Source organism: Dermacentor albipictus, chromosome 2, assembly GCF_038994185.2.
Source record: "Dermacentor albipictus isolate Rhodes 1998 colony chromosome 2, USDA_Dalb.pri_finalv2, whole genome shotgun sequence".
Classification (NCBI taxonomy): Eukaryota; Metazoa; Arthropoda; class Arachnida; order Ixodida; family Ixodidae; genus Dermacentor; species Dermacentor albipictus.
Window position 1 is genome coordinate 193,475,285 of NC_091822.1, and position 19,564 is coordinate 193,494,848.

The window sequence follows — 19,564 nt, forward strand, 5'->3', positions numbered from 1 at the left end:
CTTTGAAAAAAATTTGATAAGTATTTCAGTTGCATAAAAGACTCACTGATTACACTAAACCTTTTGCATGTTTTCTTTATTGGCAAGGCTGCGACACATTCTGAAAGTTAAATTATGAAAACTTTAGAAAGGCCGTACGAGGAGGAGGTTTGCTTGAGACGACATGCAGACCTTGGCTCCAATTGCAACAGTCTGTCACATCCACTCGTGAGTCCTGTTTCCGGGATTGGGTGTATTATTTTCCCCAGATACATCTTCTCAAACCTTTACAGCATTTAAGCATGTCTACAAGGCCTGTCGCAAAAGTTCAATTAAGTGAGTCAGCAAAGAAATGCTACAGTAGCGCTGCTCTCTCCGCTTGAAAGAACCCATCTGACCTCTAATGCAAACCAGACTGCTGCATGACAAGGCACAATTTTATGCATGTACTTCTTGTGCCCCTATCCCCCGTATCCTACAATGCTCCTCCACTCCAATTCGAACCAAGGAAGTAGATGGCAGTGCTGCCTCTCAACAAAAGTGGTCACTGCACTTCATTGACACTTCATGGCAATCTTGGAAAATCATCGCACATTCTTCAGTCAAGGGCAGGCGCTCTGCTCATCTCAGTGAAGTGGAGAAACAGCTTCGGGTTGAGGATCATTTGAGCATAAGGGTATAAGCCTTTGTCAAAATGACGATCGACGAACAGATGGAACAAATGATTAATGTCGAATTTCTTATGAAACTGGGCAAAAATGGCGCAGAAATTCATCTAATGTTGCAAAAGGACATTGGAAAGAATGCTTTAAAGGAATGAACTGTGTTCAGGTGAGTACAGAATTTTCAGGAAGGCCAGAAAGACCCCGAGAACGATGCAAGATCAGGATGCTCCTCCATCTACTGTGAAGATGAAAACATTGATTGTGTGCATTCTATTATGCCGAGGGATCACCAATTGACTGTCACAATGACATCAGAGGCACTTGGTCTGGGGAAGTCATTTGTTCATAGGATTTTCACTGTAAATTTGGAAATTAAAAAGGTTTTTGCCAAGATGGTACCAAGACTCTTGACTCCTGAACAAAAGCTGTGACAAAAAGAATGTTACATTGATTGGAAAACTTCTGATGACAGCAGTAAATCTTTGCGAAGAGCCGTCACTGGCGACAAAACTTAAATTTACAAATACAGCATCGAGCTGAAGTCACAGAGCAAGGTGTGAGAAAAGTAAGATGAGGCAAGGCCGAGAAAACCATGGAGGTACAAAGCAAAATTTGAAGTAATGCTGATGATGTTTTTTTGACTGTGATGGAATTGTGCACAATGAAGCTGTACCTCAAGGTCAAACTGTCAAGGCAGCGTTCTACACGGAGGTCCTGAAGCATCTGAGAGATTGTATGTGCTGCGAGAGATGAAACTTGTCGAAGGAGCATTAGCACACACAGCATTGATAGTGCATGAGTTTTTGGCACACAATTCCATCACGTTGCTGGAACACCTTTCCCACTTAGCAGATTTAGCCCCTTGTAACATATATTTTTTTTTTCTCCAAATCTAAACTGGTGCTCAAGGGGCAGCATTTCAGAGTTGTGACAACTCAAAAGCACACAGCACCTGAACTGAAGTGCTTAGCAGAAGAGGACTTCCAAGTTTGCTTTGAGCAATGAAATAAGAGGTGTAACCAGTGTATTTTGTCTATTGGGGAGTATTTTGAAGGTGACCACATTGATGTACCTGAAAGTTTCTGAAATGGTTTTCTCAAGGATACATGCACTAACATTTAGGACAGACTTTGTAATTCCGGTATCTTTAATTTTATGCAAGAAATTGCATACACTATGAATCAAGGCACAGACACATACTGTGATTTGTTTTAGATGGCCACAGTGCCCCAGTACGTTGAAAACACATCTAATTCCATTTCGTTTCACCGGTAGGCTGCCTTACAGCTGCGTGCACTTCATCCATTGAGGTTGACAGACCAGTGAGGGACTGATATATGAAGATGTGGTTGCAACACAGGCCTGTGTGGCAGGAATTGCTCTTACAAAGGATGTTCTCTTCTGTACAGCCTGCAACCGAGTTCTAACAACACACCCATCCAAGTTCTGTTAGTTCGAAGGGCTGAAACCTGGAGACTGTCACATGTTTTTTTCATAAGTGTTTGAATGAACGTGCTTATTGCATTACAAGATTTTGCATAATTTTTGTAGCATGTTTTATAGTTGATGTAGATCAATGACATTATGATGAGGGTGCTCTGCACACAGAAAGCACCTTCTCCAGAAAGTGTTTCTCCCAAAAAGAAAAAAAAAGTACAGCGCTAAGCAGACGAGGACGAAGTGAGACATAAACAACATATGTGGGCACCAACTTCCAACTGTTTATTCACCAGAAACCACTCAATTTTATTCAAGAAACCTAACTGAAAAGTAATCACAGTAGAGATAAGCAGGGGTGGTAGGAGCTAACGCTGCTCCTAGGCCAGTGATCTGTACTGAATAATCATGGCAGGAAACTCTGATCCTTTGTCCAATGTTTCTCTTCTGATGTGCCCTAGCAGAGCGTCCATTGTGCCTTCTGAACCATTTGTTGAACTGCTTCATAAGGGTTCATACAATATGTTATGGTTTGGCTCCAAGGTGGCAAAAAGTAATGGTTGGGTTCAGTTCCTGTTCAGCTGAAAATAACAGTTCAGCCCTGCCTTTTGGATTAGTTCATTTAGTATCGGTTTGGTTTGACACCCCGGCTTCGAGTACTGTTTGCTGTTATGTAATGGTTCTAAGCTTATGTCTTCATGTTAACATGAAATGGAAAAGTTCATCCATGGTCGAGGACAATGGTTGGAAAGAATAACTGGTTAGTGTGCCAAAGTAAGGAACCTGTTTTCATCTGCTGTTTGTGTGCTTGTGTGTTGTGTCGCAGATTGATTTCAGTTTCAAAACAAAAACATTGTAGGAGGAGCAAACATACAGTCGTGGCATACAAAGACGCAATTTATGTCTTTGGTGGCGACAACGGGAAGCAGATGCTGAATGATTTGTTACGCTTCGACGTTCGGGACAAGTCATGGGGAAGGTAAGTATAGTAACTCTTTTTGTGCATGTGTCTATCACCTACACAGTGACATATTCCTTATGCCTGTTTTCACTGCTTTACCCTAGGGCTTTCACAACTGGAAATCCGCCCGCTCCACGTTACCATCATTCTGCTGTAGTTCACGAGAAGAGCATGTTTGTTTTTGGTGAGCTTGCACTGCCTTTGCACAGTTTTAGATTTGTGGTGTGACCCTTTTTTTAACTTTTTTTTTCACCTTCTTCAAATTCAGCACACACACTAATGTTAGGCTCTAAATTTATCCTATGTGGTACTTCATATCAAAAGAAATGAAGAAATGTGCAGTGTAAATACTATTGCGAGAATTTATCTGAAGCAGATTGCTTGACACAGGTTGTCATCATTGTCAGTGCATATCAAAGTAATTTCATATATGAACATTGTTGATAAACGTTCTGGTCATTATTTTGAAATGTGTTTCCAACGACTGCTGTGATGATGATGCAAGGCAGCTAGATCCAAGCATAGTGGTCCACCAAATGATATAAACTAGTGTCCATAATTTGAATTGCCCTTAAGTTACTCGCAGCATAATTCTGGAACGTAGCTTGTCTTGTCTGGCTTAAACATTACGACATAAACACTGTTAAATGATTCTGGAGACGCACGTGTGAGGCAGACCTGTAAATTTTTCTGTGCTGTTGAGCAGAAGCTATGCACTGCATAAAGTGTATTGCTCCTTGTTCATTTGACTAGTTGGTCAATGTCTTAACTGAGTCTTTGGCAGTGCAGCTTATGTGTGCCATAATGTCTTTCCGTCTTTGTCCACATGTTCAATGTGTGAAGTTGGTTTTATGGATGCTTGAAATGCAAGCGCTTCAGTTTTGCAATTGACTGAAGTGCTGTCAGGCATTCTTTTATGCATTTGTTCTTGCCACTGCACCAGAAGTGCTATAGTCTGCACACCTGGTTAGACTCAGAGCACATTGTTGGTGTCTCCAAAGCAAGATTTATTTACACTGACTAGTTCTTTGTGAGACCTTTCATCAGAATTATAGATTGTTGAATGGTGGGAAATCAGCTGGTACATGAGGCTAGGCAACTATGCCATGTGACAAGCTGTTACCATATTCATTTTCATTATCTGCAGCAGCTTTTGTTGAATAAATTTTAATATCGTTTGTTGCACAAAGAGGCTTTCCAGTGAAAAATTCAGCTGCAAGTCTTGGAACACTGGAAGCATAGTAGTAAATTGCCAATGTGTGCTTTTCCTGATTAGTTAAGGGCTGTTCAAGCCATGAAAACAGATGACTGGGAAGATTACTTTTATTGTTTATTTGTATTGTCTTACTCTTCCACTGTTGTTTAACAGGTGCACAAGGATAAATATTTACTTCTTGTTAATTAAAAAGCTTTCTGTTATTGGAATGATGTACACGTCTGTTAAACTTGTTTTGTGAACATTTTTATTGTGCTAGCAATTATATGGACACTCCAGGTGCATTTTTGAGGTCGCCGTGATGTTCCGTATAAAGTCCAAGAGTGATAACACTGTCACCGCACGCTACATGCAGTAGGTGCGAATGAAAGTGTGCGAGGGAAGCTCAATCTCGTGTGCACAAGGGAGGAAAGCAGGGAGGAAAAACGTGCCATCTTTTGTCGTGCAAAAGGCCCCGGGGGCGGGGAGGAAGGAGGGGGGGGGGGCAGCACTGTACTCCAGTAGCAACTGTGTATTGCATGACAGCGCCTGTGGGGCGCCAACGATTCCAGCCTAATCTTGCACATAAACGGGAGGAAAGTGAGAAGGAAATGAGCCATCCTTGGTCATGTGCATGGCGCCGGGGGTGAGGGGTGGCAGCGTTGTACTCCGGCAGCAACTGTGCGTTGCATGGCTATGCGCGCCTCATCTTTAAACCGATCTGCGTCGGGGGTTGAGTCTAGGTGTGATGGGAGCTCATACCTTTGTGCATGTTCTCGCCACTAAGTTTGCATTGAAGCAATACGCAGCGCAAAGATTACTTCACTCGCTGCTGCTGCTGCGCTTCCTGATGCCAGTGTTTTAACAGTGATTGTCCGCGGTCATTGAGTCTGATGTGTTATGTTAGCCTGTACGTGCTGACACCATGCTTGTTCATTTAGATAGTAAGCGAATGCTTTCAAGTTTATATGGCCAATAAAACTGCTCAGGGTGTCTACCAACCAGGAAAGCCGGGAAAACTGGGAATTCTCCGGGATTTTGAGTAGTCTGGAAAAAGTCAGGGAAAACTCAGGGAATTTGGGCCTCTATCAGGGAAAATTAGCGGCAGTTTTATTGAAAGGGTTGAAAGTCGTGGTAATGCTGGCTCGAGTAGCAGACAGGAATCGTAATGAATCGTCTTTGAAGCCCTGTCATTGGCAGGAGGAGTTGCCAGTGTACAGTCAACGAGCGACTTTACGGATTACTGATAATTTGGACGGCTTCGCGGCGCCACCTCGTACCCCATAGTGTGAATATGTCAGAACGTGTGAAATTTCCGATGCAAGAACTCTTTGCCGTCCGATTTTCCGGACGTTTTGCCGCAACCGCAGGTCCGAAACGGCATTAATCAAAGGCACCACCGCTGCCGTTTTGATTACTTCGCCGCCTCGAACCGGCACTCTCGCACGCAGATCCGCTGGCACCCGTTGCCGCCACTGCGGCAACGCTAGGCCTAGCTGCTTCGACGTTCGCTATGAAGCTTCTTGGCATTGGGTGCCGAACTTTTTATTGAAAGAATTCGCTGCTGTCAGCAGTGGCACAGACTCCACCTTTGTGGTCCTCGCGATTGGCTTAGAAACTTGGAAAAGACGGTGCGTCGCATAATGCCGGTTCGTGAAAGTCAGCTTCGCCTCTGTAAAGAATGGTACTCGGTAAAGCTTACAGAAAAGCATAGCAGTGAAGCATAACAAGCGTGGGAAGGGGCTATTGCCACGGAATACAGTATGTATATCTTAATTATACACGCGGGCACCCGGCATTTCCTGTCACAGTACGAGCACAGGTATGCCTAATATGTGTACCGACAGGCCTCCAGAGCGTTTTCGAACGTGCCTGTGGCGGTTTGAGCCCCTAAGGGCAGTGAATGACACGCATTTATTTTTTTCCAACTGGCTGATTTTTCGGACATTCTCACGGCCCCTAGGGAGCCCGAAAAATCGGTCGTGGACTGTGCAGCTGATCAAGATGCTTCAAATGGTCCTTGGGGCGAACGAGTGGCGGAAGGCGGACAAGAACAGAAGCGACCTACGCATTGAGGAATAAATGAGAAAGGAAGCTTTTTGCTGCCGTTTTGAAAGAGCTTGAGCTCAAAAAGTAAAGTTTAGGCTGATGCCGAGATGCAGGTGTCCCTCATCCAAACCAAAATACACCCTTTGAAGCAGTGCCACACAACACTCGGGCGTCGTGCGCGGGCCGAGAGTATATCACGACTGCTGAGGTTGACTTACGAGCTGTTGCGAGAGAATCTCAATTGTGACAGAGTTCAGGCCTCATCCCACTGAGGTTGCTATCAGTTGATAAAAATAGCTCATATTAGAAAATATTTGCCTTTGTATGCATCTCCTTTTTATTCGTATTTGATAATGTCGGACCCTATTTGCAATTGTTTTCGAAGACACTTTATTTGCTGTGCATTTTACTAACCCCTGCCTTCTGTTCTCTTTTTGAATAACGTAAACACTGCTCCTTAGTATTCAAATTGGATTAAGTTGCTTTTTTTTTCATTTACTAAAGAGTGACAGCATCAGGCGATATGGTTTCAGCCCGTCTTGATATAAAACATAGTTCTGCATCACTCAGGGAAATTTGCAATGGCACTCAGGGAAAACCTGGAAAACTCAGGGAATTTGGAAATGTCAACTTGGTAGACACCCTGCTGCTATCCTTCCTTCGTAGAGCTGTCTACACATTTGCTATTGCAATGAATGGTTCCTTTCGGGCGAAACTATGATATTTATAGCGAAGCTGTATATGGCTAGCCAATTCGTTCATCCGTCTACTGGTCGCCTGTACGCCGAAAACTCCTCAAGCACAACCCCAAACGCATGTACGAAAAAAAGAAAAGGTAAAGAGAGGCGCTCGATTAGCCAACACCACCTAAATAGCATAAGACCTATTTACTCCGATCCATGACGTCATGCTACCTGGCCAGAAATTTCTTTTGACAAGGCTGGCGTGATGAAAACGGTGATGTCAAAATCACTGTTGCCTGCTTGGGAGCATCCCCATTAGATTATATGGCAGTCGGGCTGGGGAACATGACGTCATGGACCAGAGTGAAAACGTCTTATGCTATCTAGGTGGTGTTGGGTCAGCTGCGCCAGTAGTGACAGTGTTGCTCTCCGCCGCAGCCGAGCACACGCAGTAGTTTCTCTCTGGCTCTGAAATGGGTAGGTCGCACATACTCCTTAGGAGCAGGCAGCTTTCGATCAGCAGTGCCACAAGCAGAACTGGCAACTAGCATGTCTATGCCCTGCTTATGCTGCAGCCCTGGCACAAGAACAGGCTCGTGCAGCCGTCGGGATTGACCCAATAATAAACACCGGGGCCGCATGTTTCAGCTTCGCTGGTTAATTATCTGTCTAAATGTCTAAACTAAACAGTCTAAATGGCATTCATCTGGAATTTTCTGTGCGACCGCGTTGCCAATTTGCCTAGACACATACTAAGTGGCCTGCTGTGGAAATGGTGATGATGCACTCAGTCAAATCTTATAAAGAATTGCGTGAGTGTAACATCAGTATAAAGAGAGTCATCTGTATAGTCAGGGCAGGGTAGTAGGGAGCAGTGTTGCGGATTGTGGAGCGTTTAGGCCAGGAATCCTCCAGGCACAGGGCTGAGTATGTCCGGGAGTAGGAACAAAAGAATGTTTTTTTTATATGCAGTTCATATTTTCATGAGTTGGAATTAAAGCAGTTTTAGACGGATTCTGGCGTTTTACATGCCAAAACCACAATTTGATGATTATGAAGGAGTTTTTGAAGCACCTAACTCAGCAAAATAAGTATGTTAAGCAGGGAAACAAGCATGTTCATTGTAAATAAATGAAAGGATGAATACTAGAGAATATATATGCTGATTCACATTTGAAATGAAAGAAAATGTAGATGTAGATACTGCAGAAAGAACTGTTGCATAGTGTTTAATGCAGTTGTTTTCTACCTCACTTCTTAGGGGGCTACACTGGGGACATCCACTCTAACTCAAACCTGGCGAACAAGAATGACCTGTTTGAATATAATTTCACAACTGGTCAGTGGACTGAATGGAAGTTTGAAGGCCGGTATGTACCACTGTGTTTTCCCTTACTTAATGCCACTGCCTATTAAATCTCATTCACGCCATTGTACAGATTGCACTGGCACTATGCCATTATTGCTCAGAAGTTTACTTTTGCATTATTCGGACATGGTATCATACTTAATGAAAGCATTACTGCTAATAGCAAAATCTCGGAAGAAACAGCAAAGTTTGTGTCATGAATACTGTGAAGCAGTGAAAAAGAATGCATGTTTTGGTAGAAAGGCTCTTTAATGTTCCTATTTAAGGTAAGGTATTCATGTGATGCCAATAAGCAGTCAAGTTGTGGAAAGCATCGGGTAAATATAATTGTTTATTTTATAAAACCATTTGCCCAAATAGTTAAATACCAGACAAGTTTGTAATAGGCTGGTTACTCTCAATAAAGGAAAAATGGAATTACATAAGAACCTAAGCTGTCCCTTTTTCCACTTTTCTAGCTTCTTATGTGCATGTGTGGGTTACATTACCTTGGAGATCTTAGCCAGCATGGCTTACATGCAATGTGATGGATGTGCAACATTAATTCAAACGGAGGTACTGTGTAGCACATGACTTTAAAGTGCACAACTGGACACTAAATCCTTGGAGGCTTCCACAAGGCTTGCCAGGCTGCTAAAAATCGAGGACCTTGGTTCCCCTTAGTGTTCTTGCTCATGGCTTAGAGCAGACCTCCACTCTGACAGCCTCGATGCCGTGAGGAAGCATATGAAGTAAAAGTCTGTACTCGATGAGCTTTAGGTGTAAAGGAACAGAGCCAAATTTTTAGCCATCTAAGCATGTAATTAGCAGTAGTAACTATATTTTCAGCATGCATGCATGTTTAACATGCAGTTGTTATCCATCATAATTGTTATTGTACAGGATGTTCCTATACAGTCTAAGCGACCTCCTTCTCTATGCTAAATACCTGTAACATTACTGAACTATCAGTAATAAATTAGAATTCTCATTCTGTCAATACATGTAAAATACAGAGATCCTCTTTTCTGATAATCACTGAAACTATTTAACTGAAATTTGTTCTATTTAAAAGAGAATTCTACAATCAAGTGACTGATTTCTTTAAGTTTTCAGTGTTAGAAAAATTGCTGAATATTGATAAAAAATACTTTGAAGCACCAAGTCACAGTTTCATTAACTGTACACCAAGGGCTGATATCACATTTCTGTGCTTTGCTTCTATTAAAATTTCTAACATGGAGTTGCACACATGGTGCTTAACATTTTTTTCAAGTTTATTAAATAACAGTAACTTTGTAAAACATTAAAACATTTCGTGACTTAAATCAGTACCTGCTCCCAACATCATAGAATACTTAAACTTCCTCTTTCAAATCCAACAAATTAAATTGAAACTGCTAAGAAATTGCCTAACGAGAACATTGATGCCTTTCATATGAGTTCAAATAGGGAGATCAGCTTAGGCCCTGCAATGGAAAATAGATGCCTTATTCTTTTACAGTGTAAGCTAGCTGGCAAACATGCTTTTCTTATTTCTTGAAGTATGCCAGTGCCTCGGTCTGCCCATGGAGCAGCAGTGTATGATAATCGCCTCTGGATCTTTGCTGGCTATGATGGCAATGCACGGCTAAACGACATGTGGTGCGTCTCCTTGCTAGGCGACTCGAGGACATGGGAAGAAGTGAGTCTGTCAAAAACACTCTTTTGTTGCCAAATCGCATTTGTGTCACATGCTTCACTTCATTGTACATGTCGTAACTTTGTGCTAGCTTTGCTACTTTGCTTTTGCCAGTGTGACAAGTGTTCAAAAATAAGTACTGTGCCTAGAAGTGCGAAAGATGCCTTAAGGCGTGGATTATTATTTGCCTGCACTTCTTCATAATTTCCTAACAAATTCCTGGAAATACCTTAAGCTTTTGAGCTTCATATTCTTCTGAATTTAACACTTGCATTGCTTATGTCTCTTGTTTTTTTTAAAGCGAAGCTTTTCTTTGTGAACCTCACTGGGTTTCGTGACCGTGGCTGCATCTTGCTGAATAGGCCAACAAATGACAGTGGAGTATGCCTGCTGTGCACGCTACTGGGTTCCTTGCACCGCCACCTTTTGTCACTTGAATCCGCAGCAGTGGCGGTGCCAGTCGTGCAGTGAAAAGAAAAAAAAAGGGACCAGAAAGCTCACTTTCGGGCATCCATAGCTGCATGGTAATGAGAAAGCAAACGCTTCTTGCGGATAAAATGGATAAAAATTGTGCTGCATACCTATGTGCATGCTGTCTCTGTAACCATGATGCATTCAAGGTGTCCTTTGCACTCACTAGTAGTCAGCAACTCCGCCTAACAAAAGGTTCGGTATAATTTGTGTCCGCCCCCACTTGTGTGTTTGTGTGTGTGCATGCGTGCATATTTGTACTTGTGTTTTGACTCTTTATGCACTAACACAAAGCTTCACTGTGTTCTCATGTGGGAAAGGTAAGTAAGGAAGGCAGGATTCTCTTAAATGAAAGGCTCTGGGAATGTGGTCGTAATGTTTAAGATGGCCTTTTTATGTGCACTTGGTAGACCACTGCATGAATTACGAGTGCGCCCCAGAGTTCTGACATTGCAGTCATCGACCACAGTACTGAGCAACTAACAAGGAATAATTCAAGCACACAAAAGAAGGCAAATAGGCGATGACTGTGATTGCACTGTGGGTACACTTGTTGAGAAAATAATTGTCTTTTCTAGAAATGGCGCACTACAACAGTGAGTGCTTTTGTGGAAACTGGTGCACATGTGTCAGCTGACATATCTCTTGTTTCATATATTGATCTTGCAGCATGGTTTTATCAGTGCGCTCATGCTTATGTAATTGTTGTGTGTGTGTGTATACTGTAGTACCTATTTGCATGCAGATATGTAAATTAAAGTAGTTGGAAGTCAATGCTTTAGTGTGTCCAGTTTTTGTCATGCCTAGTTGTCTTCTGTGCTGCGTTGTGAGAGCATCCTACATAGGCAAAAATATCTTGCAATCTATTTCTATTATTTCTATGACATGGGTACAGAATCCAGAAAGAAGGATAATTTTCTCCATTGCTACAAACCTTTTTATACCAAACAAATCCAGGAAGAGCTTTAAATAATTTATCTAACTTTACTCTGATTTAGCATTTCCCCTTGTGCCTCCTTAAGGTCAAGTATGTTTATAAACACATTCTAAACACACTATGTTTAACATGTGTTGCACACATCACACACATCAGCATACGTTTTTTATTGAATCTCTGCAGGTACCACAACGAGGTGACTGTCCACCAACATGCTGCAACTTCCCAGTAGCTGTGGCTCGTGACAGCATGTTTGTCTTCTCTGGCCAGAGTGGTGCAAAGATCACCAATAGCCTTTTCCAGTTCCACTTCAAGGACAAGTAGTGAGTAAAAGAAGCATTGATTATACACAAAGTAACCTTTTAACCTAGAGAAGGGATGCAGTATGCAAAATGAGGTGGCAGAAATGTTAAACTTAAACTGACAGAGTGCAGATTAAAGAAAAAGACTTGTTTATGCTCTTTGTCCATAGTTATATGTGTGAAAAAGCCCAGCCGGCTGAGTTGTTTCCTTATTTATGCATTCGGCAGAGGCAGAAAAATGTTTTTAAAGTAAGACCATGAGCAACTGTTTGTGAAGAGTAAAGTTTGTAAATATTGCAGTAGCTTTCTCTAGTTGTGTGGCTATGTTGCTGGTCATGTGACTGTTCTTATGTGCTTTTATTATTATTTTATTATTTCAGCATATAAGGGCTCATTCATACAGGCAATTGACAGAGGTCATGCAGCTGACCGTTATTGCAACCAAGGAGTGACTTACGGTGACCAGTGTTCACACCAGCAAGTGTGACCTACCCGTCGCCACACCGAAATGTCTTGCGATTAGTGAAGTTCATGTCTGCTTGCACTGCCATCACCACATGAAGTAGCATCAATGTATGCAGACATCCTGCTCATGTACCACTGATTGATTCAGCTGGTTTGCGACTGCAGTCGTGCAACTTAAAAATTGAGCAGTGAGCGACTGACCCAAACTAGTCACTTTTCAACCAAAGAGACCATTTGCGACCAACTTGGTTGGGCGACCTCTGTTACTCGTTGGTGTGAATGAGGGCTAGAAGTTTGTGCTTGACATTGCATTATTTACATGTTGCTACCGTGGCTGATAGCAGCAATTGGCACTGTGGTGTTAATCCCACCATGTGCAGTATGAAGTGTCCACAGCTTTTGTGGCTTCTTAAATAAAATGGCTAACAGCTTGTGGCTAACACTGCTTTGTACTATGTGCTGCAAAGCTATGAGAGGGGCTAGTTCATGTTTGATCAATTTTTGTACATGTTAGCACATACGAAATACAGATAAATACAATATGACCACATTATTCTTTCACCGTGCGTGTTAAACTGAGGTGGCAATAAAACTGAATGCACATGTCAGGCTGAATTGCTGATCCAGACTGTAGATGAGCATGATGTCATTGAGCTGTAACAAATCATGTCTTTGGCAGCTTGTGTGCAGCTCCTCGGCTATTTATACATAACTCATTGAACATTACAACATAATCATTGAAGCTCGCAAAAGTTCTAGAATGTACACCATCAGTCACATCGTGCACACAATCTGTTTACACAAGGTTCGGCAACAATAAATAGAATAGGTGACACCATTTAAGAAAGCTCCGATACAGGAATGTGTATCTCGTGCTGAGCGATAACATTCTAACATTTGTTAGCCAGTGATAACCGGATGTCAATATGTTGTCGTGTACTGGATTAACTTCTTTCATTGTCTTTCACAATGCATTACATCAGGCATATCCTTTAAGTGGTTGGATGGGTGTTATACAAGTATGCTAGACATGAAATAGTTGATGTTGTCATATCTGATGTTTCCGTAGAAAGTTCTCGTATGGAATATACATTCTGTAAACTCGACAAAATTCACTGCATAATTGAAAATTTTTAATCCATTCTGCAGGGGTAAATTTTTTATGATTTCGATGATGCAAGCTAATGTTGAAGATAACTTTTTAATGGACAGAATTAATTGGCTCCTGAAAGGGTTGAAGAAATCGGCTTGTGCTTTGTGTCCATTAGACTGAAGTCCAGGCAGTAGCAGTTTGTTTTGCATTTTCAGGGTGAGGTTGTGAAACATGCTTTGTTTCAGCTGGAGCAGGATCTCTACTGAGCACATCCTAAGGGGTGCACCAGCCCCGCCCACACGACGGTATGGGCACACCATGGTTGCCTTTGACCGACACCTGTATGTTTTTGGAGGAACTGCAGACAGCACTCTACCAAATGATCTGCATTGGTGAGTACACTTGTGCCTGGAACAGGGTAGCTTTGCACAACAGCAACCTTAACATTAGCAACATCACAGATATCGGCTTGCAACTAGGCTTTGTTAGCTCAGCCTCTCGCCATCTGTCGTTACAAAACGTTTGCCATTCACAGTAGACTGCGTGGCTGAACAAGGCAGATTATTAAGGCATTGAAGAAATGTGAAAGCTACTATACAAGTTTTTTGTTCTCTTACTCTGACTCCTCGGTTCTTTACTGCAAGTGAAGGGCGGAAATATTTGTTACATATTAAATGATTAAATGTTATACACAGTATGATTTAAGTTTGCTAATTCCTTCATATTGATAGCCACTTTTGAGTACCAAAAATTGTTTTTGACTAAAATCCTGGAGAATATTTATGAACAAATTGATTGCTTGGCATGCTCTTGTCTATGCACTGTACATTTGGTGGACATCAAACCAAGTTGAAGCAACACAGTGGAAAATTGAACTATTCAATAAATCATGTAGACCTATTGCATGAGAACGTCATGTTTATGAAAGGAAGCCACACATAATGGCAAAGTAAGCAGAGGGTTGAAAAGAAAATTACCATAGTTAAACCATACTTACTGTGACTCTGTTGTGGATCAGTATTTCTGCAGGCGAAAAAATGCATTTAAAATCAACCAGGTGGTTAAAGGCGCCTAGCAAACTTAAATTTGAACAGGTGTGGATGAATGTGTCGTGGTGGTTTAGAGTCTCTGGTGTTGCACTGCTAAGCATGATTTCAAGGAATTGCATCACGGCAACGGCAGCCACATTTCTATGTGGCAAAGTGCAAAAACGACTGTGTACCGTGCATTCGGTGCGCATCAAAAAACCCCAGGTGGTCAAATTACCCAGAGTCCCCCACTATTGCGTGCATCATAATCAGATCATGGTTTTGGCTCATAAAACCACAGAATTTAATTCAAGTGTTGAGGTGTCAATGAGTTGATGAAACATGGCAAAAAATCTGCCACAGTACATTTCTAGAAGTAACCCATAATTAATGTGTGTGGGACTGTCATTTTGTTTCCTTTAATACTACCAGTGTCAATCAATCAATCAATAAATCAATCAATCAATCGATCGATCAATCAATCTTTATTTATTTATCCAGTAAATCTGGATTGTCTTCAGGGCTAAAAGCCGCTCTAGGCAGCTTGACTGGGTCCTTGAAGACTGTTACATTGGCAGCATGCAACGTTCCTTCTGCACTTTTACAGACGTAGAAAATGAAGCAAGCATGTTGTAATTACTTATGAATATAACAGGTTTACAATATGAAGTACATCAAATGTTAACATAGTACAAATAAATTGACCATTTTAATATACGTATTTTAACTGCACAATAAGTCTTTGTGGTTGAAAATGAGCAAGTAAAATTAACTATGAAGAATACAAGAATAGAAATTCAAGAGACATATCGGGAAATAGTTGATGAGAGAGTCTAATATTTACTTAGGCAAACAAGGTAAGAGCACTATATAAAATAACGCATAAATGTGTCATTCCAATAATCGCAACGTGAGAACTAGTGTTCACGACATGGATACAAACTGTCGGCACAATTGTTGGTGTGTAGCAGTCATTGTTTCTGGAAATTTATTCAAAATAGATGGCAAGTTGAAATGAAGTGCTTGTAATTGTGGTTAGGTAAAAACCATGAGGCGGTTTGTCGCGTATGCGTATTAGTGTCATTAGCTTTTAGGCATGCTATCGTCGCAAGGAATTTTTTATAAGTGTCTGAAAAGTAAAAAGATTGTAAAATCCGAAATTGGTATAAGTGCTGAATTCGTATGATATTTTAATCTTGAAGGACCGCTTTAGTTAAAGCCAGGTAAGGAATGTTTGCTACATGTCAAAGAATCTTCTTTTGCAAAAGCGAAATTTTATTTTGCCTTTGCAAAATAAAATAAAAATAAATTGTTGTGCAAAAAAAAGGTTTTATTTAGATTCTGTTTAGTTGTAGTAGTCCATACCAAGCTGCAGTAATTAAGGTGTGACACAAATAGCATGTAATACACCTGGAGTTTTACCTTTGAAGGGAGTAAGTGCTGACATCGTGATAACGCACCAGTAGTGGATGAAAGTCTTTTGCACAGCTGTTCTACATGCGAGTTCCAACTTAGGTGAGCAGGAAATGTAACACCAAGTACCTTGTGCTCGCTTACTATAGTGATGTTCTGACCTTCATATAAAATAGGTTTTAGCAGTTCGGGTGCTCTATTTCTTGATGGAATATAATTACTTTTGTTTTTAGAGGAGTAGTACTTATTTCGTATACTTAACATTAGGGTGCTCACTGCTACACTAGACCTCTTTGGTGAAAGTTTCATGTATGGTTTGCTTTGCATGCCAGAGTTCAATAGCTCAGGCTCATCTCTCTGCTTCCTTTTGAACAATTGCCCCTCTTGCAGCTTTGACCTGGATTCTCAGACATGGTCCATTATTCAACCATCCCCAGATAGCGAGGTAATGTTCCAGTGTGAATTTGACACTTATTTAAAGCTGACTTTTATTTTCTTGGTGTCTTAGTTGGCGGATAGAAGTGGAGGGGGGGAAGCAAAAAGTTAATTAGTTGCTGAAACTCGTCGTAAACCGTCGCTTGAACATGCGTGTGCACACACACACAACACACACGCATACATAGAAAAAAGAGAGAGCATGAAATGAAACTAAGGAAACTTCATTTTCTGGGAGAGTCTGGCACAGGGAGACGTGCTCAGGCACCTGCGGTTGGGAATTATGCAGTATTGAAATTCCATCACATTGCAAACTTTACAGCTTTATAAGGAATTTTTGGATAGTAATAATGAATACTACAGTAACAACACTTCTTTGTACAATAGAAGAGCTAAACATGTGTCTTTGTATCAGTTGACTAACAACTACTTTATAGTTTTTATTACTACATTTTGAGATACATTCACCAGAACACTTGCATATGCCTTATGATGGCACCATCTCTGTTTCACTGTAGGTATATATATTGTGCTGATTTGGGATCATATTTTGTTGGAGAAAAGCAGGAAACTGGGCCAGTATGTGCTACATTTTCCAGGAAAAAACTAGAACAAAGGGGCTTAACCGAGGGGCCCGATCTTTATTAGTCATATCATAAGAAGCCAACAAGCACTGACATCAAGGACAACATAGGGAAATTACTTGTGCTTAATAAATGAAATAAAGAAACGACCGGTTGCCTTCACCCAAAAAGATCACATTCTCGTGACGCCTGCGGCAGAAAGGATGTTCTACATCCGCCGCCAAGGTCTGTAAGTGGTGGCACTGGCTAACGCTACCAGGGTTCTACTAGGAAACATAAATACGCAAGAAAGTGGATGGGGAAACGGCGCTGTGGTAGCTCAATTGGTAGAGCATCGCATGCGAAATGTGAAGGTTGTGGGATCGTTCCCCACCTGCGGCAAGTTGTTTTTTCATCCACTTTCATTTCCATTAATTTATTGTTTCTTTATTCCATTCATTAAGCACAAGTAAGTTCCTCTATGTTGTCCTTGGTGTCAGAGTTTCCAGGAATGTCACACACATTATTTCTTTAAATGCAAATTATGACTAAAAATGTGGGATCTTTCATGTGAATAAATTATGCACTAATAAAGATGCACCTACCTGCAGCTGTGGCTAAGCAGCTATGTCGTTCTGCTGCTGAAGACGAAATTACTGGTTCAATTCCTAGCCATCATGGTGGCACTTCAGTTGTGGCAGAATGTAAGAAAAATCATGTGTCAAGGCTTTGGTGCACGTTAAAGCAGACCAGCTTGTCAAAGTTCATCTGAAACCCTCGACGACCAAGTATCTCTAGCTCAGGCATTTGATGTTAGGAAAGCTGTTAGAAAATTTGCTGTTAGTAAAGGAAGAAAAACGTTTTTGAAAGAAATACCACGAAGGTTGTTCAGAATCCTTGAGGAATAAACACTTGTGATGCTGAATCATGCCTACATGATTTGTACCCACAGGTTCCATCGGGGCGTCTATTTCATGCGGCTGCTGTGGTTGGGGAGGCCCAGTACATATTTGGTGGAACTGTGGACAACAATGTGCGAAGCCGCGAGATGTTTCGCTTTCAGTTCTCCTGTTACCCAAAGTGTACGCTGCATGACGACTTTGGCCGCCTGCTCGAGACGCAGCAGTTCTGCGATGTCCAGTTCCTTGTGGGTCTGGTGAGTCAGTGTAGAATATTTTACAGGAGTCTTTGTTAAGGGAAGGCCTTTGCTTATTTGCTTATTTTGCTAGATTGGGACAGAGACATCCACCTCTGCCCTGCTCTTTTCATGCGGTTTCTTATTCTTAATGATGTGGCATATCAACAGGTCTAGCAGCACAGTCTGTTGGTACGTTTGATTGGTGTATCCTTAAAAAGAGTTATGCGAATTTTTCTTATGCAGTTAAGAAGTATATCCATACGTCAAATTAGTGAAAAAAGAACCTCTGTGATGTTGCTAGCGGGCAGATGCGTACACAGAAAAGTTAATTTGCTGTTTTATTTGCTGGGACCGTTTCGTTTGGCACTCACGTTAATCTACAGCCTAAGCAGTGTTCTTTTGCTTTAGCTTTGGGATAACTGGTAAAATGCTAAACATTGGTCGGAACTACCTGGAAAATTGTTTGTCATGTTTGGCAACAGTGATAACCACTTTCGTATGTGATAAGGTGCAGAGGTCTGCACTGTACGAGGCTTACATCGAAGTACAAATCGTTACTATATTACAAATAGTACCAGAAAATATCTTGCAAGTCATTTTTCAATGTCGTCTCAACCTTTTGCTCTGAAAATGTACTCAAGCTGTGAAGGAGTGTCTTCTGACAGGAGGACACTTATGTGATACTGCCGTTTGAAATTTCCTTGATTGCTGTAGCATGCTGAGTACCGTATTTACTCGCATAACGATCGCACTTCTTTGCAAAAGAAATTGACGCAAATTCAGGGGTGTGATCATTACGCGGATTAAATTTCCCGCGAAAAGACTTTTTTTTTTTCATCCCGCATTTGCTGCGGTACGACAACTGATCAAAAAAACAGGCGGCTGCCGCTGTAACAGTGTGGGACACCAAAACAATAATGGAGGCTGGCGGAGCAAGCCGAACGCGCCGAACGTGATTTTTTTTCTTCTCGTGAGTGCATTATCTGCATTGAAACAGTTTCTTCCATATTGGTAATGAATAATATCATTAATATCGGCAAGTTTGCGGCAATAACGTAGCCATGTCACATCACTTTGAGCCAACAGAAACAGATATGGGCACGCTTAGCTGCCAATGACATAGTGTCATGGCGGGCATGCTGCGGAAACTGCGGCATTTGTTTTCACTACTATCCTGATACGGCATGTTCCGCTAAGGGTGGGCGAATATCTTAGCTGTGTTACAAGTGTCGGCATATGAATAAGGTGCACTTCTAACGTATCAGTGTAAATGTGGCTACTATCTTTGCTGCTCACGATTTGTTGCGTGCCCACGAGTGCAGACAAGAAGAATCGAAAGGAGCCTTTTTTGTTGTTGTTGTTGACCACAACCATTATAAAGCCAACACATAGTAAAGCCAAGGCAAGTTTGGTTGTAGGTTTTTTTTTAATTTTTTTTCATGGAAGTTTGGAAAGTGATGAAAGGAATGAAATGGGGCATCTGCTTAAGAATGTTTGGTGCATGTAGACCACTTGGTATGTCTTGAAGAGTCGTTCGCATAGCATTTGACAGCATTCGATAGATGGTAAGCTCGATAATTATTATATAGACTTGGCATATGAAATATCGCTGCGGCAAGTTTGGGGTGCGATCATTATACGGGAAAGAAAAAAAAAATCAAATTTTGGTAACAGAATTCAGGGGTGCGACCATCACGCGAGGGCAATCATTATGCAAGTAA

The 19,564-nt window shown here is 41.5% G+C and overlaps 1 protein-coding gene across 5 annotated transcripts in view; it reads left to right on the forward strand.

Annotated features, from left to right (window-relative positions):
- The window catches only part of Lztr1 (Leucine zipper like transcription regulator 1), a 58,303-nt gene that overhangs the window by 2,571 nt on the left and 36,168 nt on the right, over window positions 1-19,564 (forward strand). For all 5 annotated transcript variants that reach the window (XM_065427476.1, XM_065427474.1, XM_065427473.2 and 2 more), the window contains 8 exons: window positions 2,941-3,060; window positions 3,147-3,226; window positions 8,231-8,339; window positions 9,863-10,001; window positions 11,590-11,729; window positions 13,512-13,658; window positions 16,098-16,152; window positions 17,658-17,861. In XM_065427476.1, coding sequence (XP_065283548.1) covers window positions 2,941-3,060; window positions 3,147-3,226; window positions 8,231-8,339; window positions 9,863-10,001; window positions 11,590-11,729; window positions 13,512-13,658; window positions 16,098-16,152; window positions 17,658-17,861 — 994 coding nt within the window. The remainder of the gene's footprint in view (window positions 1-2,940; window positions 3,061-3,146; window positions 3,227-8,230; window positions 8,340-9,862; window positions 10,002-11,589; window positions 11,730-13,511; window positions 13,659-16,097; window positions 16,153-17,657; window positions 17,862-19,564) is intronic.